This window comes from Idiotropiscis lumnitzeri, chromosome 20, assembly GCF_059441095.1.
Source record: "Idiotropiscis lumnitzeri isolate Australia: NSW breed Sydney's pygmy pipehorse chromosome 20, RoL_Ilum_1.0, whole genome shotgun sequence".
Lineage (NCBI taxonomy): Eukaryota > Metazoa > Chordata > Actinopteri > Syngnathiformes > Syngnathidae > Idiotropiscis > Idiotropiscis lumnitzeri.
In genome coordinates, this window is record NC_142410.1 from 12,204,579 (window position 1) to 12,223,507 (window position 18,929).

General features: G+C 43.3%; 1 protein-coding gene across 3 annotated transcripts in view; it reads right to left on the bottom strand.

Annotated features, from left to right (window-relative positions):
• vti1a (vesicle transport through interaction with t-SNAREs 1A) overlaps positions 1–18,929 on the bottom strand; it is a 74,582-nt gene that overhangs the window by 41,218 nt on the left and 14,435 nt on the right. For 2 of the 3 annotated variants that reach the window (XM_088284738.1, XM_088284740.1), the window contains exons 4-6: positions 16,908–16,985; positions 12,663–12,683; positions 7,272–7,356 (exon numbers count right to left, since the gene is read on the bottom strand). In XM_088284738.1, the coding sequence (XP_088140864.1) occupies positions 7,272–7,356; positions 12,663–12,683; positions 16,908–16,985 (184 nt within the window). The remainder of the gene's footprint in view (positions 1–7,271; positions 7,357–12,662; positions 12,684–16,907; positions 16,986–18,929) is intronic. The other variant, XM_088284739.1, reaches the window with a different exon arrangement.

Here is an 18,929-nt window from a genome sequence, read left to right on the forward strand (position 1 = left end):
GGGGGGACGCAAACATGAATCAATCAAATAAAGACAATAAATATTTTCTATTTATTTATGATGACATTTGAATTACATGCTCGCCTATATCCCAAATTCTTTTTTTTTCTATTAGAAAGTGTTTCATAAATTTCATCTGGGCCTTGGAGGAATGAAAACAATAGAAAATAAGAATTTGATCATTTAAATAAATAAAAATATAATTTGCCATCCATCATCGCATCAACTTGGTTACATGATTATATTGTTTCTCTCTCCCTCTTGGTTCTCCCTTCCCGCATTTCTTTCTTTCTTTATTTTGTCTTTAAATATAGCGGCGGGCGTCTCAGATGTAGCGGCCCTTTAAAGTGCCCGTGGGGGGGCTCAGAGTCCTCGCTTTTGTCTCCCATTTCCTTCTGAAACGGCTTTTCTTGAACCCTGCGCCGCTCTTCACAGTTGTTGTCTCAACTCTCTGCTCGCTGTGTGGCTCTTTCTTTTTTCCTACGACCAACAGCCCCCCCCCCCCCTACACCACCACCACCACCCCGCGCCCCCCTGCCACCCCCCTTCCCCACCACCGCACGGCAAGCTCACCACCTACCTTCCTTCTCTCCCTCCCTCCTCCAGCGCTCTCCGTGTCAGCCAGAGGTCAATGCTACACTTTTTTCTTCTGCATGCAACAAGGCCAGGAGAAAAGTGTGTGTGTGTGTGTGTTGGGGGCTGTGCGGTGCATTTTTTAATCATTGTAACCTAAAAATAGCAAACTCCATCAGTTTATTAAGACACAGGTGCGAGCAGGTGTTTGGGATGGACGGCCGATTGCATCAGAAAAAGTGGATTAGTCCCATCAGTATCGTCTTTAACTTTTAAGCCAAGAATTATTTATGATTTTTTTTTAATTCAGTGTTTTACACTTTTGGAAAATTAAAAATATAAATTCATCTTGCGAGTTAAGCCGAGAAGTATTTTAGAATTTTGGGGAATTTAAATTTCGCTCCAACTGCCATTTAATTTTTTTTTTTTATTCCCGCATTTTGACATTTTATGATCATTTAAATAAACTTGGGTCAAATTGACCCACGGACAATCTTTCCCTTCCTGAGCAAAACAGAAGGGCTAAATAGCGAAGAGTACAAAATGTTTTTTCAAGTTTTGTGCCACCTGCCATTTATTATAATTCATATAGATCTATTTCATGACTCCCCCCCGCGCACTCTCGCTGTATTGTTGTCTGTGTTCCACATTGTGCTTTGCATATCCCGAGCAGCTCTCTTTTTATTCGTCGGTTTAAAAAAAGAAAAAGAAAAGTCCTCACTCCTTGAGGTATAGCATAATAAATGACTCTTTGGGTACGCCGCCACAACGTAGCATTGTGCGTTCCTTCGTTCACACGGAATACGCCGTCATTTGATAATTGTTAGATTAATGACGCCGAAAGCCAGGATGTAAATATTTCACAGCTTTGAGAAAAGGAGGCCTTGGAAAAAAAAAAAAGATGTTTTGAAGGAGGGGTGAAGGGGGGGTGCTTGTGGTGGGGGGCAAGTGTGTTTTTCTTCAAATTTAGTTAACTCTATTTTCTTGAATGTATATGCTTCAGCTCTTAAAAAAAAAAAAAAAAACAGCCGCCGGCGTGCTGTTTATCGGTGGATGAAAGGCAACGCTGTAATTATTCCCCCCCACCCCTCCTAATCGGACCTTGTCAGCACGCTGTCTTATCGAGAAGAGGAAAATGACACCGATGCTATCGAGGAGCCCCGGAGTCCAAGCCTGCGGCGCGCGTCCCCCCGCCAATCACGGGCCCGAGTCTCGGCCCCCGCCGTATCTAGCGCCGCCACAAACGGCGAGCGCACGCATTTTTTTTTTTTTTTTCATGTGGACTTCAAAAAACGGTCGCCAGTCATTAAAATTGCAGCCGCGTCGTTCCTTTTTCGGCGGCGGGGATCAGCCGCAGCGTAAATGGGATGTGGGACGAGGAGACGAGCTAAATGTGCTAATTCCGTCCTCACATGTTTACGGCTTAATTTTAATCTGTTTGAGGAGGAAGGGACGGCTGGCGATTGGAAAGGGGGCGCGAGGGCCAATGAGAAAGCCGAGAGCTGCAATAAATCGCCATTATCTTTGACACCCTCGGACTGAGTCGCTCCGCGGGGATTTAGGGGCGAAAAAAAAAATTTGTTTACGCTTCAACGGAGCTAGCTGAGGTGCCGCTGGACAAAAGGCCTTCGGTACACAAAAGCCAGCTAGCATACGGAGCCCTCAATGGGACGGGAAGAGCTGAATCAACAGACTGCAGCTTGGCGAGAGGAAAAAAAAAAAAATCCCCAGTGGCAAGAGATCTTGTTAGAATGTTTGCAGATAATCAGCGCCAGCGTACTTCCGTGTGAGCGACAACAAATGACCTGAACTGAAAACCATGACAAAAACTTATTTCATATAATTCGATGATTGGCCGTAGAGATAGAACTTTCCCAGATGGATCCGTGCTGAAGAGCTCTTGACCGATTCCCCGTCGCTGTGCAAACGGCAATTTCGTCTTCCGTTTGAAAAATTCACACCTCCCACAAACTAAGACACTAAAGGCCTCCTTCTTTCCAAACAGCAAATTCCAGCAAACCACGTTTATGGCAAAAAGGCCCAAAAAAAAACAAAAACGATTTGATCCTGCTACCATTGCCCCCTCTGAAGGTGACATAAACACTCTGGATATATTTAAACGACTAATATAGGCAATTATGAAGGGAAAAAAAATAGGGGCTGGGGGGTCGTCTGTAATGTCGACACAAAGCGAGTGTTTCCCATCCATTTTTATTTTTGCACTCAGCCCATTTTGGCCACAAATGATGTAAAACGCCGCATTTGTTTATTTTTTTGGTTCTGGCCACCAACGAATCTTTCGGTGCGGCGCAGACACATCGGAGCCGGCCTGTCCCTTTCGTCTAATAGCGCCGCCGCCCCAAATCAAAGCGCTTGAACGCAAGCCGGTGCGGCCTTTAATAGCGTCGTCACATCATCACAGCGTCCTCGCGCGCGCTCACTTAGCTTAGCCTCCGCTAGTGTTGCTGCTTCTGCCGCCTTTGCTTTGTTGCTTGCTTCAATGATTTATCACCCAAAAAATAAATCAAGAGAAAGTGAGCAGGAAAGGAGGATAGAACGAAACAAAGTGGTAGCCCCCCCCCCCTTCCCCCCCTCAAGCTTGCTCCAGCACAAGCCTGATTGCGATTGTGAGGCTCTGGCACCTTTGATTGACAAGCTCTAATCAGCTTATCTGCCATCCTAATAAAGTTGATGGCCCGCGGTGCAGCTCTCTACCTGGCACGCTGCAAACCTTGGTCCCCCCAAGAGGCCCCAAAGCCCGCACGGCTCGGCGTATCGAAACAGGAGTGAAATCAATCCCAAATGAGCTGAGTTCAGTTTTTTTTTCCCGCGCTATTGATTTGTGTCCCTCACCACTTTTCCAAATGTTTTCGTCTCCCTCCCGCTTCACTTTTTCAATAAATCACTGCTCGGATTCCAAAATGGATTAAACCTCACAATTCAAGCCCGAAAAATATTTCAGCCCAAAGAGAAAAGACATGTTTTTTTTAATTATTCATAAATGGATTGCAAATAAAAATCTCATGCACACTTACGAGCTTTTTATATGCGCTTTTATCAGCGCTTTTTATGATTTTTCACCATTTTGACACTCCTCTTGTCAGAGCGTCAATGAACAATTTTGACATTTTTCAGGGAGAAGAACATGCAAAGCGATCGGATTGTTACAAATGATACGCGTCACTTGCCTGCAAAAATAGAATGTGGATGATTCATTTACAAAAACATTTAGAAAAACAAAATCAATGAAATTTTTTTTGTCCAATTCATAAAAAAAACATTTTCCAAGTTATGGAAATAATTATTTGGTCCGATCTGCAAAACTTGAAATTATAAATTGAATTTATACAAAATCTCCAAGATAATGCTCCGTAGACAATTTTGGTTTTTTCGTAAAACGGATCCACACGAATGAAAATTTTCCTATCCAAGTAAATTTAATTATGCATTTTTGACATGTTCAATTTGCATGGTAAAGCTGATACAGAAATATAAAAAAATTATAAATATAAAATAAGAAAAGATTGCGGAAACGAATGACAGTAAAGCTCTAGCTTTGTGCTACCCCCCCAAAAATATCATTTTCCAAAGCTTTTAGTCGAAGTGAGACAAAATCCAGATATGAACTAAAAAAAAAGCCATTTCATTCTATAGTCAAAACAGGTTGGGAATTTAAATTTATAACATACAAATAACTGAGGTGCATTTTAATAAGTATGATACAAAATCAGGAGGATATTTCAGAAAAAAAGTATTATTTTTTGATTTTTAGTTTGTTTATCATCATTTGTATTAAAGCAGAGAAATGCCAATTTCTTAATTTGCCTTCCTAATTTTGATCGACAGGACACCTGTTCAGAAAGATGATTATTTTGTTTTGTCTTAACCGAAACTCAAAACTCAAGCACGTGTGTATTTCATAAACGTCGACTAGTCCTTAAAAGTCAAATTGTAAACCGCCCTTGAGTTTTAATATTTGAAATTCTTAATGCTATTTTAAATTATTATTTCAAGCCGTTGTTTTTTTTTCCCCGCCAAGCCAAAGCTGTCATGCATGTTTGCTCATTGCTGCAACTTGCCTTTTAATTTTTTTTCTTCTTTTTTTGCTAACGAATTTCTATACTTTATTTATGAGAGCAACAGAAAAGCCTGCTTGTCAGTGTGTTTGGCGAGGGGGGTGGGGGTTGCTTGGTGGGTGCGCGTGTGGTAAATAAATAGCGCCGCGTGTCCAAAGAGTATGCTCGCTATCCCTTTGAGGGCTCTCAGTGCGCTTGACAAGCCTTTGTTTTCTTTAAATACACTCGAGACGCTGAGAATAGTTTAACAAAAAAAATAAAAAAAACCTAAATGCTAAAATGTGATGATGATACATTGTGAAGATTTGTCTTTTCTTAGAACAAGTGAGCCCCGCCGTCCCCCTCCCTTCCTCCCCTTTTCAATCTGACCCAGAAGCATCCTGGCTTTTTGTTCGCGGTCATTACGAGAGACGACGCTCGGGTGGGGAGGGGGAAAAAAAAGCGCAATTTCAACAGTGTTTCTTTGTTCTTTGAAATATGTACAGTATATAAAAAAATGTTTTTTTTTGTTTCCACTTCTCTAATGGCGGTCAATCGCGGTTGGCAAAGCCACTTTGAATGAGCGCAACATCTGGAAACAGCTGACGTCTGATTGGAGGAAGGACTTGAATTATTTAAATGTCACGCAGGAGTTTCTTTTGCTCATTTCATATTTAAATGGGATTTTTTTTTTTTTCCTTGATGGCGCCGCTTTCCCCATTTGACTTTCTTCAGGCCTCTGATTGGCTCAACAAGTAGGCGGCGCAGCGCCACCTGTTGCTTCGGCCCAAATTTGCAGAAAACAAATGCTTTTAATTATTAACGACGCATTTGTATTTTCTGCTCGACATTTTGTTGATTTAGAAAAGCTTTCATTAATGCGGCAGTTTATCACCAGTGTTTTCTCAGATTTGAATTTTCAAATGTCGTTGTGAGTTACATTTTGCACTTTAATTTCAAAACAAGTTACGCACCAAACTGCGATTTTTAAGCCAACCGGATTTTTTCCTCAGGGTGAGGGAAAACTGTTTTTTTTTTTTTTTATTCTCCTTCCTTTCTTCTTTATTCATCGCATTTCTATCCGAGTGTGCGGAGAGAAAAATGTGTGCAGCGGTGGAAAGCTGCATCCCGTCTATTCCCAGCGCATCTTTCGTCTTTGTTGCGGATGCACTGCGCGTTTGACCCGAGCAGGCGTCGCCATTTCAGGTTGTGCAGCTGAGCAGAGGGCTGCTATCGACAGCGGAGTAAAGCGAAGGGTCACGGATTAAACGCGCCGGGGCGAGGCATCAACCCCTCCCTCCGGCCCCACAAACAAACAACCGACCGACGCACCCCCGCCGTCGGTGCGAGCGGGACCTCGGCGGGATTTTCCTTGGATGAGTCGGCCGGCAGTGACAGAGGGTCAGGGTTCGCGTGGCGGGAGGACCGGCCGGGCTCCGAAGCCAAACGCACCAAAGAAGAGACCAAACGCAACTCAAGTGTTCGGAGCGGGGCACGTAGGCAAGGAGAGCCGCAGTTGCCGATGCACACGCAGACGTTTATTGAAGCGGATAAGCAGCCAAATGCATAATGAAAACACTCACAAGGAGCATGGAGGAGTTGCTTGTCCTAATGTTAAGTAATTACATTTGGTGGGGGGGCGCTCTTTCACAAACACAATTTTGTTCCAGCAAGTTCGGAATAGTCGCTCGGTAGAAATTTGTTTAGGATTGTCCGGTCGTGTCCTGCTTGTGCGGCTAGAAAAAAAAAACGAAACAAATCCCAGCCACTTCGTTTGTTTTGCGAGGCTTTCGCAGAATTTGCAGCATGGATGACGACGGCGGTTTACGCGCATTTTTAAGCATTCTGAGACTCGTATTTACGAATCCACGAATAGTTACGATAGCGCAGAAAAAAAAAACATCAAAAGTCTGCGGTCCTTCCTCGACTTGAATTATTAAATGTGTCAATGTCGCACACACGCCATTTATAGTGTAAATTGACAAACTTTCTGGAAAACTACAACGGAAGCCACGGAACGACACTTGCAGAACTCGGCTTTGATACCTCTCGGAGGAATACGGTGCGGCAAGGAAGCGAGACGGGATACAAAAAAAAAATATGCTAACTGGTTAAATCTATTTAAGAACCAAATGAGGTGATAGAATTACGGAAGGATAAAAACAACCTTATTAATAAGTTTCTTTGGAGATGTTTTATTTAGAAAATCTTCCACCTGAATTAAGAAGTTTATTTTTGTAAGACCCTTAAAAAGAAAAAAAAAAAAAAACACCCGAACACACACACACACACACACACACACACACACATTGAAAAAGACGCAGCCAGTGTGGCGTCGCGTATGCATGAATTTTCCTCTTTGGGATGTGTCGCTCGCTCGCTCGCTCGCTTTCTCACTCCCAGCCTGCCTCACCTTTGATGTGCACCCGAAAATGTCATCAGGCGTCAAGGAACCAGTTTTTTTTTTTTTTTTTTCCCCAATATATACTTCTGCGCCAAACAGCACCTTCCCACAAATTCCCCCCGCCCCCCGCTCACACAAACACACATTTGCACCCACCTCACATATGAGCGAGCCAATTTGCTGTCGCTCACTCATCCCTCACAGAATGCGCCACAATCCAAAAGAAGAAAAAGACGTACCGGTTTCCACCGCTATCTGGTAGCCGGCCTCTAGTCGCCGCGATGACCTTTCCAGCCGCTCTGTGTTGTCCAACAGATGCGCTCTCTACAACAACAACAACAACAAAATGGAGGACGTGTGAGTCGAAAAAAAAGTTGATTGAGGGAGCGCTGGGCCGCATTTCAAAAGAAACACGGCGCCGAGCCTAAACGCGCAGAGCCAGCGTGTCGGACGCAACGGCGCCAAGGTTGCCAATAACCTTCACGAATAACAAGGTGTTGAGATGCTGATGGAATAGCAAGCGCATGCATGTCGGGGATGATAATCACGAAAATGTGAGGGGGGGGGGCGTCCGTGTCCTCGTCTTGGCCACCGAAAAACAAATTGCAGCGACTTTGGGGCGCTTTCTTGGCAACCTAAGTGGCAAGCGCCACAATCTACCAGCTTGTCTGTCGAACAATATGAGAAGAATGCTCACTAGCTTAATGCTAGCACATAATGCTAAACCCCATTGACAGGCTAAATAAAATATTGATAATAATTTAAAAGGTTGAACTAACTTTGCGTGACAGGTGTTTGAGATGGATGCAATGGACGCAGGTAAGTGACGATATTGATACCATGTTTGATATCATTAGCAGTAACAGGACAGTATCGATATAAGGGATAGGTCAAAATATCACGATAGTGACGTATCGTCACAGGAGCTCACGAGTAAGATAGCGAACGATACGAGAGCTAGGACAAAATATCGTTCGAAGAAGAAACATTGCATGAGTTTGTTTGATACGGAATTGATACGAAGAGTGGAACAGGTAGTTGAATGTGTCCACATCGTGACGTAGCAAACCGTTTGCACTCAGTCTATATCATAAACTGTATCACACGGTGTTGTATCGATACTCATATTAGCTTTTTTTGACGATATAGAATTGTTACGAGGGGAGGGATTAATGATCACTATTGATTTGTATTGTTCTCCGAGTTGCCATGGCAGCAAATCAATTCCATTTTCACAGCCTTCAGTGGCGTTCACTAAAACTTGTGAGTATGAGAGACTGGCATGTTTACACAAACACGGTCGGCGTTTGATGGCCTCGCTCAAGCGCGACGAAATTTTGACACTCCAAAACAAGTGAGACGAGTTGATGGCCACCACATGAGCGAAGGGGACAAGGGGAAGAAGTCAAATCTGAAGATTGGGTTGAGCTGTCAAAACACGTAGCAGCTAATCACTCCGAGGAAATGGAAAAACAAGCGGGGGGGGGGTTGGAGTGGGGGGGCGCTCTGGAAATGAGTCGACACACTTTTCAAAGTTTGACAATAAGACGAAGGGGATGGAGAGAACTCGGCTTCCATCTTCTTGACACGTGTCATTTAAAATAGAGAAGTGTCTTTTTAGTAGCAAAAAAAAAAAAAAAAAAGCCGGGGTGGGGTAATGGGGGGGGGGGGTGAAGGAAATGTGAATTTGATGGCAAGGAAGGCGGTGGAGGCGGGAAAAATGGACCGTTGTACTACAGTATTAAAGAAAAGAAAAAAAAAATCGATCAAATAATTCTAATATAACAATATATCATTGTGGCATCATCGCGTTTGCTTTTACGTTATCGTATTGAAAAAAGGAGCGGCACAAATTATGAAGATTTTTGTTTCTGTCACGGTGCCATGCCGATATTTGGAGGCGGGAATCATAACGTCATCGCTCCATGTAAAGAAGAGCGCATCTGATACTTCTTGGCTGGTATCTTGATGTATCATTTCATTGATACCACCTTTCCGATATCACAATGTCTCGTATCGTGAGCTGACAATATCGACAGTGCGCTGTATCGAGTCGTTAGAAAAAATGATACCTGTGGTTGGGGGGGAAGAAAAAAAATCGCGCGATTGTTACGTATCATGTCGTTAACCAACATATTGACACTCGACATAAAGATATTTCTTTGTCTGCGTTTCATGATTTCACACTGTAAAGTATGGAAATGAGGAGGAGGGAAAATTTCAAGATCTCGGTTGGTCAGGGGAGGAAGTAAACTTGTAACTCAAGGTAGCGACAACTCCATCCTTACCTTGCATTCTACCAGATGTCATTTCAAATACAAGCAGTTTTTTTTTTTGTCGCTAAAAGCAAGGGCAGGCTAAAGATGAGTGCGGGGAGCAAACGGCAGGAAGTGAATTTTTTATTTATTTATTTTTTGGCGCGGCTTTGGCGGCTGGCGACAGCACTGCGTTTGGGCTATATAATGAGCCCCCACGGAAGAGCTGAGGTGGCGGCAGCGGCGGCGGCGTATTGATGCGCGACGTTGAAGCCAACACACCTCGACCGTGGCTGCAGTGCGCGGCGCGCACGGGCACACTGACAGAGTGGCGCACTCCCCCGGCTTCTTCAAAGAAGCCCAAGTGATTAGTATGTTATCATTACCATTGGAAACGTGATTTTTTTTATTCCCTCTTGGCAAAAGGTGACACGTCTCGGGGAGAGACGGCCGGTAGACTCGCTGCGATGGGAAGCCACTTCAAAGCTTTCTCCCCCTGAATCGCTCTCGCTTCTCTTCCTTCGTTCTAGGCCGGGGTGGGGTGGGGGCTGGGGGGTGGGGGAGGTAGCGCTGGAGGTGGCAGCGTACGATGTGTGTGTGTGTGTGTGTGTGAGAGATCATTAAGAATAATGCACCCCGAGTTAGACGGCAAAAGAACCCGAGGCGAAAGGGTGAGGGTTCAGCCGCTAAGAATGCAATAATGACACGCTGTGACGCTCCTAATAGTGACACAAGCCCACCGGGAAAAAAAATATACTTGAGAAAAAAAAAAATCCTCACTTAAGGCAAGACAATAAGAAGTCCTTGCCACTCTACATTTTTAAATTTTACCAGAACTGTTGGAGAAAATACGCTTCCAAGTTTGGCATCACTAGCGTGCAAATGAATTCATTTGTCTTTTCAATGTCAGAATCATTTGGATGCCTTAAGGAGATATTCAAAATGGTCGATACGAGGGGGTTGAACAAAATATCAGTACACATACTTCATTTCAAGGCACAGTAAAGATACTACGCGAATATTGGTATCAATATATTGGACCGTTATCACTTGCAGCACAGTATCGGTACGAAATGAGAGGATACAGTTTTTATACTTCCGTTTGCACAAAATATGAAGAGCAATATACTATTTATCTCCTGTGTTGATTATGATCTCAAGGATGACAGTATCGATAGTTGGGTGAGACAAATATCGATATCTGTATACTGGATTGTTATATTAATAACCTGGGTTGCGACTCCACGTCGCCATGGCAATTTATTGTATTGTTCAAATTTGACAATACAATATTAACAATATATCGAAATTCTGACTTAGCGACATCGGTTATGCTACACTACCCACTCACATATCGTTTTTTTTTAGCTCTCATTGTACATCATGGAGACTGGTGGTTGCACACGTTATTAATAACAAAATATATGCTATCGTTATTAACTGTCATATTGCAATTATGATACCTGCGGTGAGACAGTGTTGATATTGCGATTTATCATTTCGTTAGCGCTCTAGAAAATACTGACGTACGGTGAGCTTTCATGGTACAGTAAACGATACCGAGGTGGCTCAAACCACGTCGGCATATTAATGAGCCACTCGAGACGAATGCTATCGTTATCTCTCGCGGTCATGTGACGATACGACGGGTGGGATAACGTGTCTTTGTCTGCCAGCTTCTGTAAACGCGACGAGGTCCAAACTCAAGGCCGACCCCTGCGGTTGTGATATTAAAAAAAAAAAAAAAAAAAGTCTTTCAATCCAAATTTACGGGACAGAAAGAAATGACCTTACGCCGAGCATTTCAAGCCATTACAGGATAAATGTTGTGTAAATAGGAGTGCAAACTCTTTCCATCTGCGCATCCTTTTTTCATCTGACACCTACAATTTCTTCTGAGGAGGCGTGAAAATTGTGTTGTTGTTTTTTTTTTTTTGTTTTTTTTTTTTGTGTGTGTGTGTGCGTAGTGAAGCGCGCCTCAGTTGTAAGTTATTAACAGGAAGCCCCGGAACAATGCAGCTGGAGCTCAAAAGAAATCTCTCTCTCTTTCCCTCTCCTCTTCTTTTTTGCTCTCCTGCCTCGTTTTTTTTTTTTCTTCCAATATCAAACACAGGCGGTTTCTATCACCATTTTCGAAAGTTCAGATGATTTCCTTATTATTTCAATAAGGGGCGGAGGAGGAGGGGGTGAGTCAAAGTGAATAATGATGACAGCTGTGATTCAGACTGACTGTGTGATCTTCCGCGCCGTTTGTTTGGGACTTGTAAGACGAGGAATTACAAGTGTCAAACAGCTGTGAATATGGCTGCTAAATATTTAAACATGTTTTGCAGCTGAAGAGAGATGGGTGAAGAAAAAAAAAAGTATAGTTTTTTTTTCCCCCTCTCTTTCTTTAAAGCCAAGCTTAAGTGCGTATAAGCTGCGCCAGCCTTTGAAGACCGGCGGCGAGAAGGGGGCGCCCGATCGAGGCCGATTACGCCGATGACGGCGACGGGAAAGGGGAGTCGACAGGTGAGGTAAACGCGAGGCGTCTCCTGACCCCGAGGCGGGGAGGAAATTAACAAAAGTGTGGGAGGAAGACAGGCAAACTGGAGGACAACGAAATGGAAAATAAATTAATTAATTAAAAAAAAAAAAACATGAGAACGCAGCATCTGGGCCTGTCGGGTTGGCGCTCTTAAATTATGAATCGCTTTGAAATGGAGCGCATCTTCACAAATTGGAGAGAGAGGAAAAGCAGCAGCAACATTACAGCACCTTTAAATATAAGCAACAGTCGCGCCTCGCAGGACCCGAACGGGGTCGGGCAAAATATCTGAAAACTAAATATTGACATTATCGATGCATCATATGACACCGTGCTCAGCACGTCGGACTTAAAAGTTCTCCGCGGCAGGGTTCGGCCTCTTCCCATATTCCAAAAACACGCTTCTGATTTACATTGTAAATTGTCGATTCCGCAATTTCTTATTGTCATGGCTCAGTTGCGATACAAGCAATGGAACAAACTAGCAACATCGCAACGGATCTGGAATAGTACGGTATCGATACTTGGTGGTGGGAGAAAATGTAGCGAATATTTAGCGCTGACGGATTAGCACTGATATAAGGGGCAGGATAAAATGCCGCTGTTGCAAAAAAAAGTTGATTGGCGAAAAAGGACAAAACTCTTCACCGTCACGTTTAAGGACGAAGAACGAGAAAAGCTGCAATTTTGCTGACTTCATTATCTTTGACTTGGCCTTTAAGCGCTTCACAGCAAAGTCAGTCCAAATGAGCAGGATTTCATTTTCTGCGCAACAGACGAGGAGGCCAAATGGAAATTTCAGTGGATGGAGGGTGTGAGGCAATTTAACTAGTCAGAGACGCACTTACCTCTTCGCGTAACTTTATCAACTGCATCACGAGAGCCAGGCAGACAAGAGAGATGGAGAGAGAAGAAAATGAGAGAGGAAACATTTCCAGCAAGAGGGATCCGTCACGCGGCGGCGCGTGCAAATTAACCTTGACGATTTTTCTGTTTGCACGCCGAACGCTCGGAAATCAGCAGAGAAAGGCGCTAAACGCAGCCGAGCGCTGACTTTTTTTGGGGGGGGAACAAACAAAGATCAAGTCGTCGCACTGTCACATTCAACAACGGCAACGACGCGGAGAGCGGCGCCTGGCGCCATCAGCTAGCATTAGCCGCAAAGTCACGGGAAAGCGCACTTTATGTTGAAAAAGTGTCAAAACACGGACTTGAGCATTTCTCAGCCGTCGCTCGGGTAAATTCTCCGCAATGCGATTTGGCGACGACGAGTTTCATGGCATTGACGCAATGGGAATTAGTCCGACACATTTCTGATAAAAGACACGCTGAAAGTGAAGTTGATGAAAAAAAAAAGGATTTCATGGAGGACAAACGGGAAGTGCTGCATTCAAACACAAACAGGCGAACTTGCGCACAAATGTGACGCTCACGTGACTCCGATTACGCAAAAGATTGTTTTCCAAAATTGTAACTAAGTGACGCGCAACATTGAAACTATTTTCATGTTTGTCATCCTGATTTTTAGTGATGGCTAATGTTGCGTATCTTTTGCACCGAGAGCGTCTTGAAGAAAAAGCTCAACCGACTTGAGCCAAGCAAATTAAACGCGCGTGTTGGTAAAGAGCCGGCCGGTCGGTCGGTCGGCGCTAACGAGATGCTCCTTCATTGCACGCACACGTTAAAGGTTGGCTTATTTAAAAGGGCAAAGTTTAAAAGGACCCTAAGACGGGCTGGGGTAGGGGAGGGGGGCTTATTGGAGAGAGTAGCAGATCCCGCCATCGCTCAATAGCCGGCCAAACAAAACTTCTTGTCGGCTCGTTTGTGCCGCCTGACCGACTGCAAATACTCACGGGCGGATTTGCACAAAAGCCTGCTTGAGATGGGTTCTGTTCGTTTTTTTTTTTTTTGCTTGATTACCCTTCGCCCGACGTTGTTTTCGGCGCGGCCGGCCAGCGACGCCGCTCGCATTGTGGAACGCCGTCATTGTCGTAATTATGCCGTCTTCGTCTTGTGTTTTTGTGGCGCCAGCCGCGCCATTCAAAACTGCACTGCTGCAATTTTTCTGTTATGATAATCAGCATTTTTATTTTTTTCAAACAAAAGATTTTTTCCTCCCCCCCCCCGCCGCTCGCTACCCCAATACGGAATTCGACACAAGTGGTAATGCGCTTCCTTTGTAGCTTGTGGAAATCTGGTCGGCGCCGGCTGAAACCGGCGCAATCTCTGGTGGCCGAGCCTTCTGCTGCCAGTGAAATCGAAACTATTCGGCGTGTCGTTTGTGTGCGTGTGGGAGACGGACAAAAAAAAAAAAATGATGATGGGGAGGGCGAAAAATGTGCCTAGCACGTGATAGCGCCAATTGCGCCTCTGTCGGTGTGCAGATAACGACGAAATGTGCGACTCGATTAAATGCCCCTTTAGCCATTATCGCAACTTGGGACGCCGGCCGATTTCCTTAAGCTGGAAATCCTTCGGCCTCGCAAGCAGCACATTTGTCAGCCGTAATGATCGGTGACGGCGGCAAGACGAGGGCCTACGCCACACCAGCCGGGCCCGCGGCCGGCAATTTAATGGCCTCCTATCACCGTTATCCCCTTAGATGAAGTTATTTTGTTCTTTTTTTTTAAAACTCTAGTTGTGAGTACACAACAACTATTGGAAGTTTTCAACTGCAAAAGCAGGCCAAGGAGGAGTCGTACAAAGACAGACATGGCTTCATTTTTATTTCATATACTCGACTGTGTCGTTTTTAGGATTATTGTTTGTTGAGGTAAAAAAAAATTTAAAAATAAAACATAATTTGTACTTTGTTCAGAAATAAATGATGTCATTTGATTATATGAAACACTTTTGTTGTTGCTGTCTAATAAAACAAATCTGAGCTTCTTTTTTTGTCTTTTTCAAAATTTGTTTTGGGAATGAAAAAAAAAAACACTTCAATCTGGATGCATGTGGTAAGTGAAAATAATTCAATAATAAATGAATTGAAAAGACAAAGTCATTTTTACCCTTTAAAGACTTCATATTGTTGCTCATTTACAAAAGCTCATTTGGAAGACAATGTTAAATGTCCGTACACTAATGTTTATTGGCACAGTCGAATTGAAAAAAAAAAAAAAGAAATAAATTGCATTTGGTGACGTGTATATTTTATCCCCTTTTTTAAAATCATTTAAAACGTCTCTCAATCTAATGTATTCAAGTCCAACAAACTGTTCTTAATTCATTGGGGAATTTTCTGCTTAAATTGCTTTTATGACCTTTAGCGAGAGTCGAAGGCAACGCTAGACAAAAAAAACAAAAAGATTTTATTTGGACCATTTTCTTAATAACTAAAGCTCAAAATGGAAAAAAAATGGAAAACTGATCATTTTGTAGTCGTCTATGAATCTTTTCCCAAGCTGGATGTAAAATGCTATTTTTAAAAAAAGAAAGATAAATTGTATTCCGAATGAGCCGGCGTGAGACTTTTTTATTTTTGTTTCTTTGTTTCTCCTTGATCGGCGGCCGTCAGCGTCTCAAACGTGACATTTGGTGACAGCGGATCTCCTTTCCCACTTGCGCGCGTCACTTTTGTGTCTCGCTAATTTGCCGGCAAATATGCATATCAATTACACGGCCCGTTTTGCTGCACGCACACACGCGCGCATATGTTTGGAAGATGGTGGATGATCATTGAAATGGTAATAAGAAAAAAAAAAAGCGCCGCATTTTACTTCTAAATATAATCTCATTTATTTTGGGCTAATGTGATTTTGCATTTTGAATTGTGACCATCTAGAAATGAGTCCAAAGATGTGTGGTCCAAGTTGAAGCATGTAGAGTGTGTGTGCATGTGTGTGTGTGTGTCGGTTGAGTGGCTTCTATGTAAAAATATACCCAAAACAACCATCCATCCATTATCTGAACGGCTTTGTCCTCACGAGCGTCAACTTTTTTTTTTTTTTTTTTTTAAAAAGAATATCAGACATATTTTGCACTTTAACAATTGCAAAAAATAAATAAAAAAAACACACTGCGAATTAATATGTTACTTAGTCATGAAATGTTGGATATTTCAGGGAAATCCTTTTTTTTTAAAATGAAATGAACACAAATGAGGCAGATTCCACCATTTTGGTTTTGTTGTTCATGTGTCATGATCTAAGAAAGCAAAAGATGAATGATCGCACTTGATAGTGTGTCTGAGTGTGTGTGCGTGTGTTTCACACCACACTGTCTTATAATTGAGGTTGAAATTATGATTTTCAGCATTATTAAAAAAAATAAAATTTCAATCCAAAACTTGGCCAAGTTGAGAAGACAAAGGTTGTGCATGTCATACAACACTGGCTTATTATTAGTGCGTTTGTCATGATTTTTAGCTGTGCTAATTTTCATAACTGCTACTCAATAAATAATTCAAAGAACTTTAGGCCAAGAAGGAAAACAAGAGTTGAAGCGTCCATAATTATTAATGGATTTTTGCAGATTTTCAAGAATACACATTTGTATCTGGACAATCCAGTGATGAAAAAAAATATTTTTAGATTTGTGATCAGGTCATATTTGAACTATTTTGAGATTTGAAAATCATTTCAATGCTGAAAAGCCACATTTAAGGAACATTTTTAAAATAACATTTGAATTCAATTTGGGTAAACCTAGCAATCTGTTTTTGAGTTTTAGTTCTTTTTTTTTTTAATTGACAGCTGTGCAAAGAAGCAGATTTGCCCATTTTGTGTTTGAGGGCCTATTATGGGGCGACACCCAGCTGCGGTGCCACTGCGATTTGTTATTGAACTGCTGCTTTGCATTGTGCGTGCATACGTGCGTGTGTGTGTGTGTGTGTGGGTGCTGGCAATCTGGCCGGTCCCATGCCCCGCGTCGGCCCAGCTTTGCATTAAACAGTGTTGCTTCCGCATGACTTGGTGACAATGCGCCGGCATCGTCCTCAGATCTGGCAAGGATGAGGCGAGCCCACCCCGAAAGCGACCCCCCCACCCCCACCCCCACCCCTCTCCACGCACCCCAAAAAAAACCCCGGGCCTCGACGTCGGCCTCCCACACCGGTCGGTGGCCAGTCGGGCCGGGGGTGATTAGCGGCTCACCTGGCTCTCCGAGGAGGTGGCGTCGTCCCCCAGGAGCTCGTTGCGCACCTCGTCACTGTAGGCGATACGTGACCTTTTCTGCCAGGAGGAAGGGGGAAAAAAAGAATAGGGGAGGGGTGAGGAGGTTGGCAAAAAGGAGAAAGCCAGGAGAGAAATATGGCTTAGTGATGTTGTTTTGTGCATTGAGCAGAAGAACAAGAAACTGAATCGGCATTCCTGAAGCACGGGGGCCCCCTAATGGAAATTGGTGACGAATGGGAGGCACAACAATAAAAACTTCTGGACTGCAAAAAAAAATACAAAAATCTCCAAAGGGGCGGCTTGCTGTTGAAAGTGACATTTGCTAACCAAAACAGCAGCACTTTTGGAAGTCGAGTTATTTCTTTCTTCGGCATTATTTGACCAATATTTTATACACATTAAACCTCCCGGTGAGTCGCAATCACCTGTTCACAAAAATATAACAACAATAAAAAAAAGATAAAATTGTTGTTTACTTTTCTAAAGCGCGGTGTGCACACTGGACGCATTTTTGAAAGTACAAAGCCCAAGAAGGGTTTTTTTTCTTCTTTTATTGTTTAACTTTCATGGCCTGACCTTGAAAATTGATATACTAAATTATGTATTAAAAAATATATATGTTTTAGGAAGTTCTTGTTTTGATTTAACGTATGGTAGATTTAATATCTGGCCAAAAAGAGGAAATGTGTTTTTTTTTTTTTATTGACATTAAACGGGCCACACTAACCTGTAAGCCGGAGGAAAAATAAATAAATAAATCATCTATTGTAGTACGAAGGTGTTGTTGCTCCGCTTGTATTTGTTCTAGTGTGCTCTGTAAACTTGTGCCACAGGGGTGGTGCTCGCATGAATCAAATCAAATGTTTTGAGCATGAAGAGTCAGTGGGACGGGGATGGGAACGGGGTCGTTTGGGGTGGTCGGGGGAGATATTATGAGGAAGTAGCACTTGTCAGCACTAAATCTTTTCTCGGGAGGGGGGCACCGGAGGCGCAGGGGGGGCTGTCACCACTGTCATCCCGAAGAACTGGCAGCCTCTGTGATAACGCCAATGCTGGGATTCAGACAGGGAACAATTCAGCAGCCGCTGGCGTGGGGTTGCCTCGCGCCATCCGCACACACGCAAACACGCAGTCTCCACAAAAAAAACAGTGACTGCCGTGTCCAAAGTGTGTGTGTGGTGAGGTGGGGGGGGAGTGTGGGTGTAGACAAAAAAAAAAAAAGAGACACCCACTTCACAAGCGGCTGCAGGAGTGGGCTGGCAATGTAGCGCTTGTTTACAGACGGGCGGCCCGTGGAAAAACAACGTGTCGCCGTGCCCTCCTAAACTGAGCGCACGGCGGCAGACAGCACACGCAACAAAGTGTTTATTCAGCCGCATTCGCTCGCACCACCAACAACCAAGCGAGACCCCGGCCCCGCCCCCGCCCAGCCTGCTCTCCCCCACTGCCGTTTTGGGACACGGGACCAAAAAAAAAATAAATTAAAAAATCAACGACAAACAGGGTGAGCGTACAAGTTCTTTCATATAAAAATATAAATTGAAGAATGAGCAGCAAGCGTCACCGACCACTTGCTGACACGTCGTATTTATGTAGTGCTTTGGAAGAAGGACAATTTAAATTCAGTCCTTATATTTGGAAAAAAAAGTTAAGATATTCCAATACAAGTCTGATTTCTTTGAGAAAAAAATTACTTTTGAGAATGTTTTAATATTTTCCAAGAAAAAAAAAGTGTGATATTTTTTCTAGAAATATTTTTAGACCAAAAGTTATTCATCCAATTCTGTCTATCTTGAGCTCAGGTATTTTTTCTTTTTGCATCACACAATTAGAAGAGGGTGTGTAGACTTTTTTTACCTACTGTATGTCTGACTTTCCTTTAGCAGTTGCCGTGCAGGTGCAAATTAAGTGGCCACTGTGCCCAATTTCACACATCAAGACCACAATAAGAATCAACGGCATGAATTTGCAAAAGCGCTCCAGATTTTGCAGGCAAAGAAA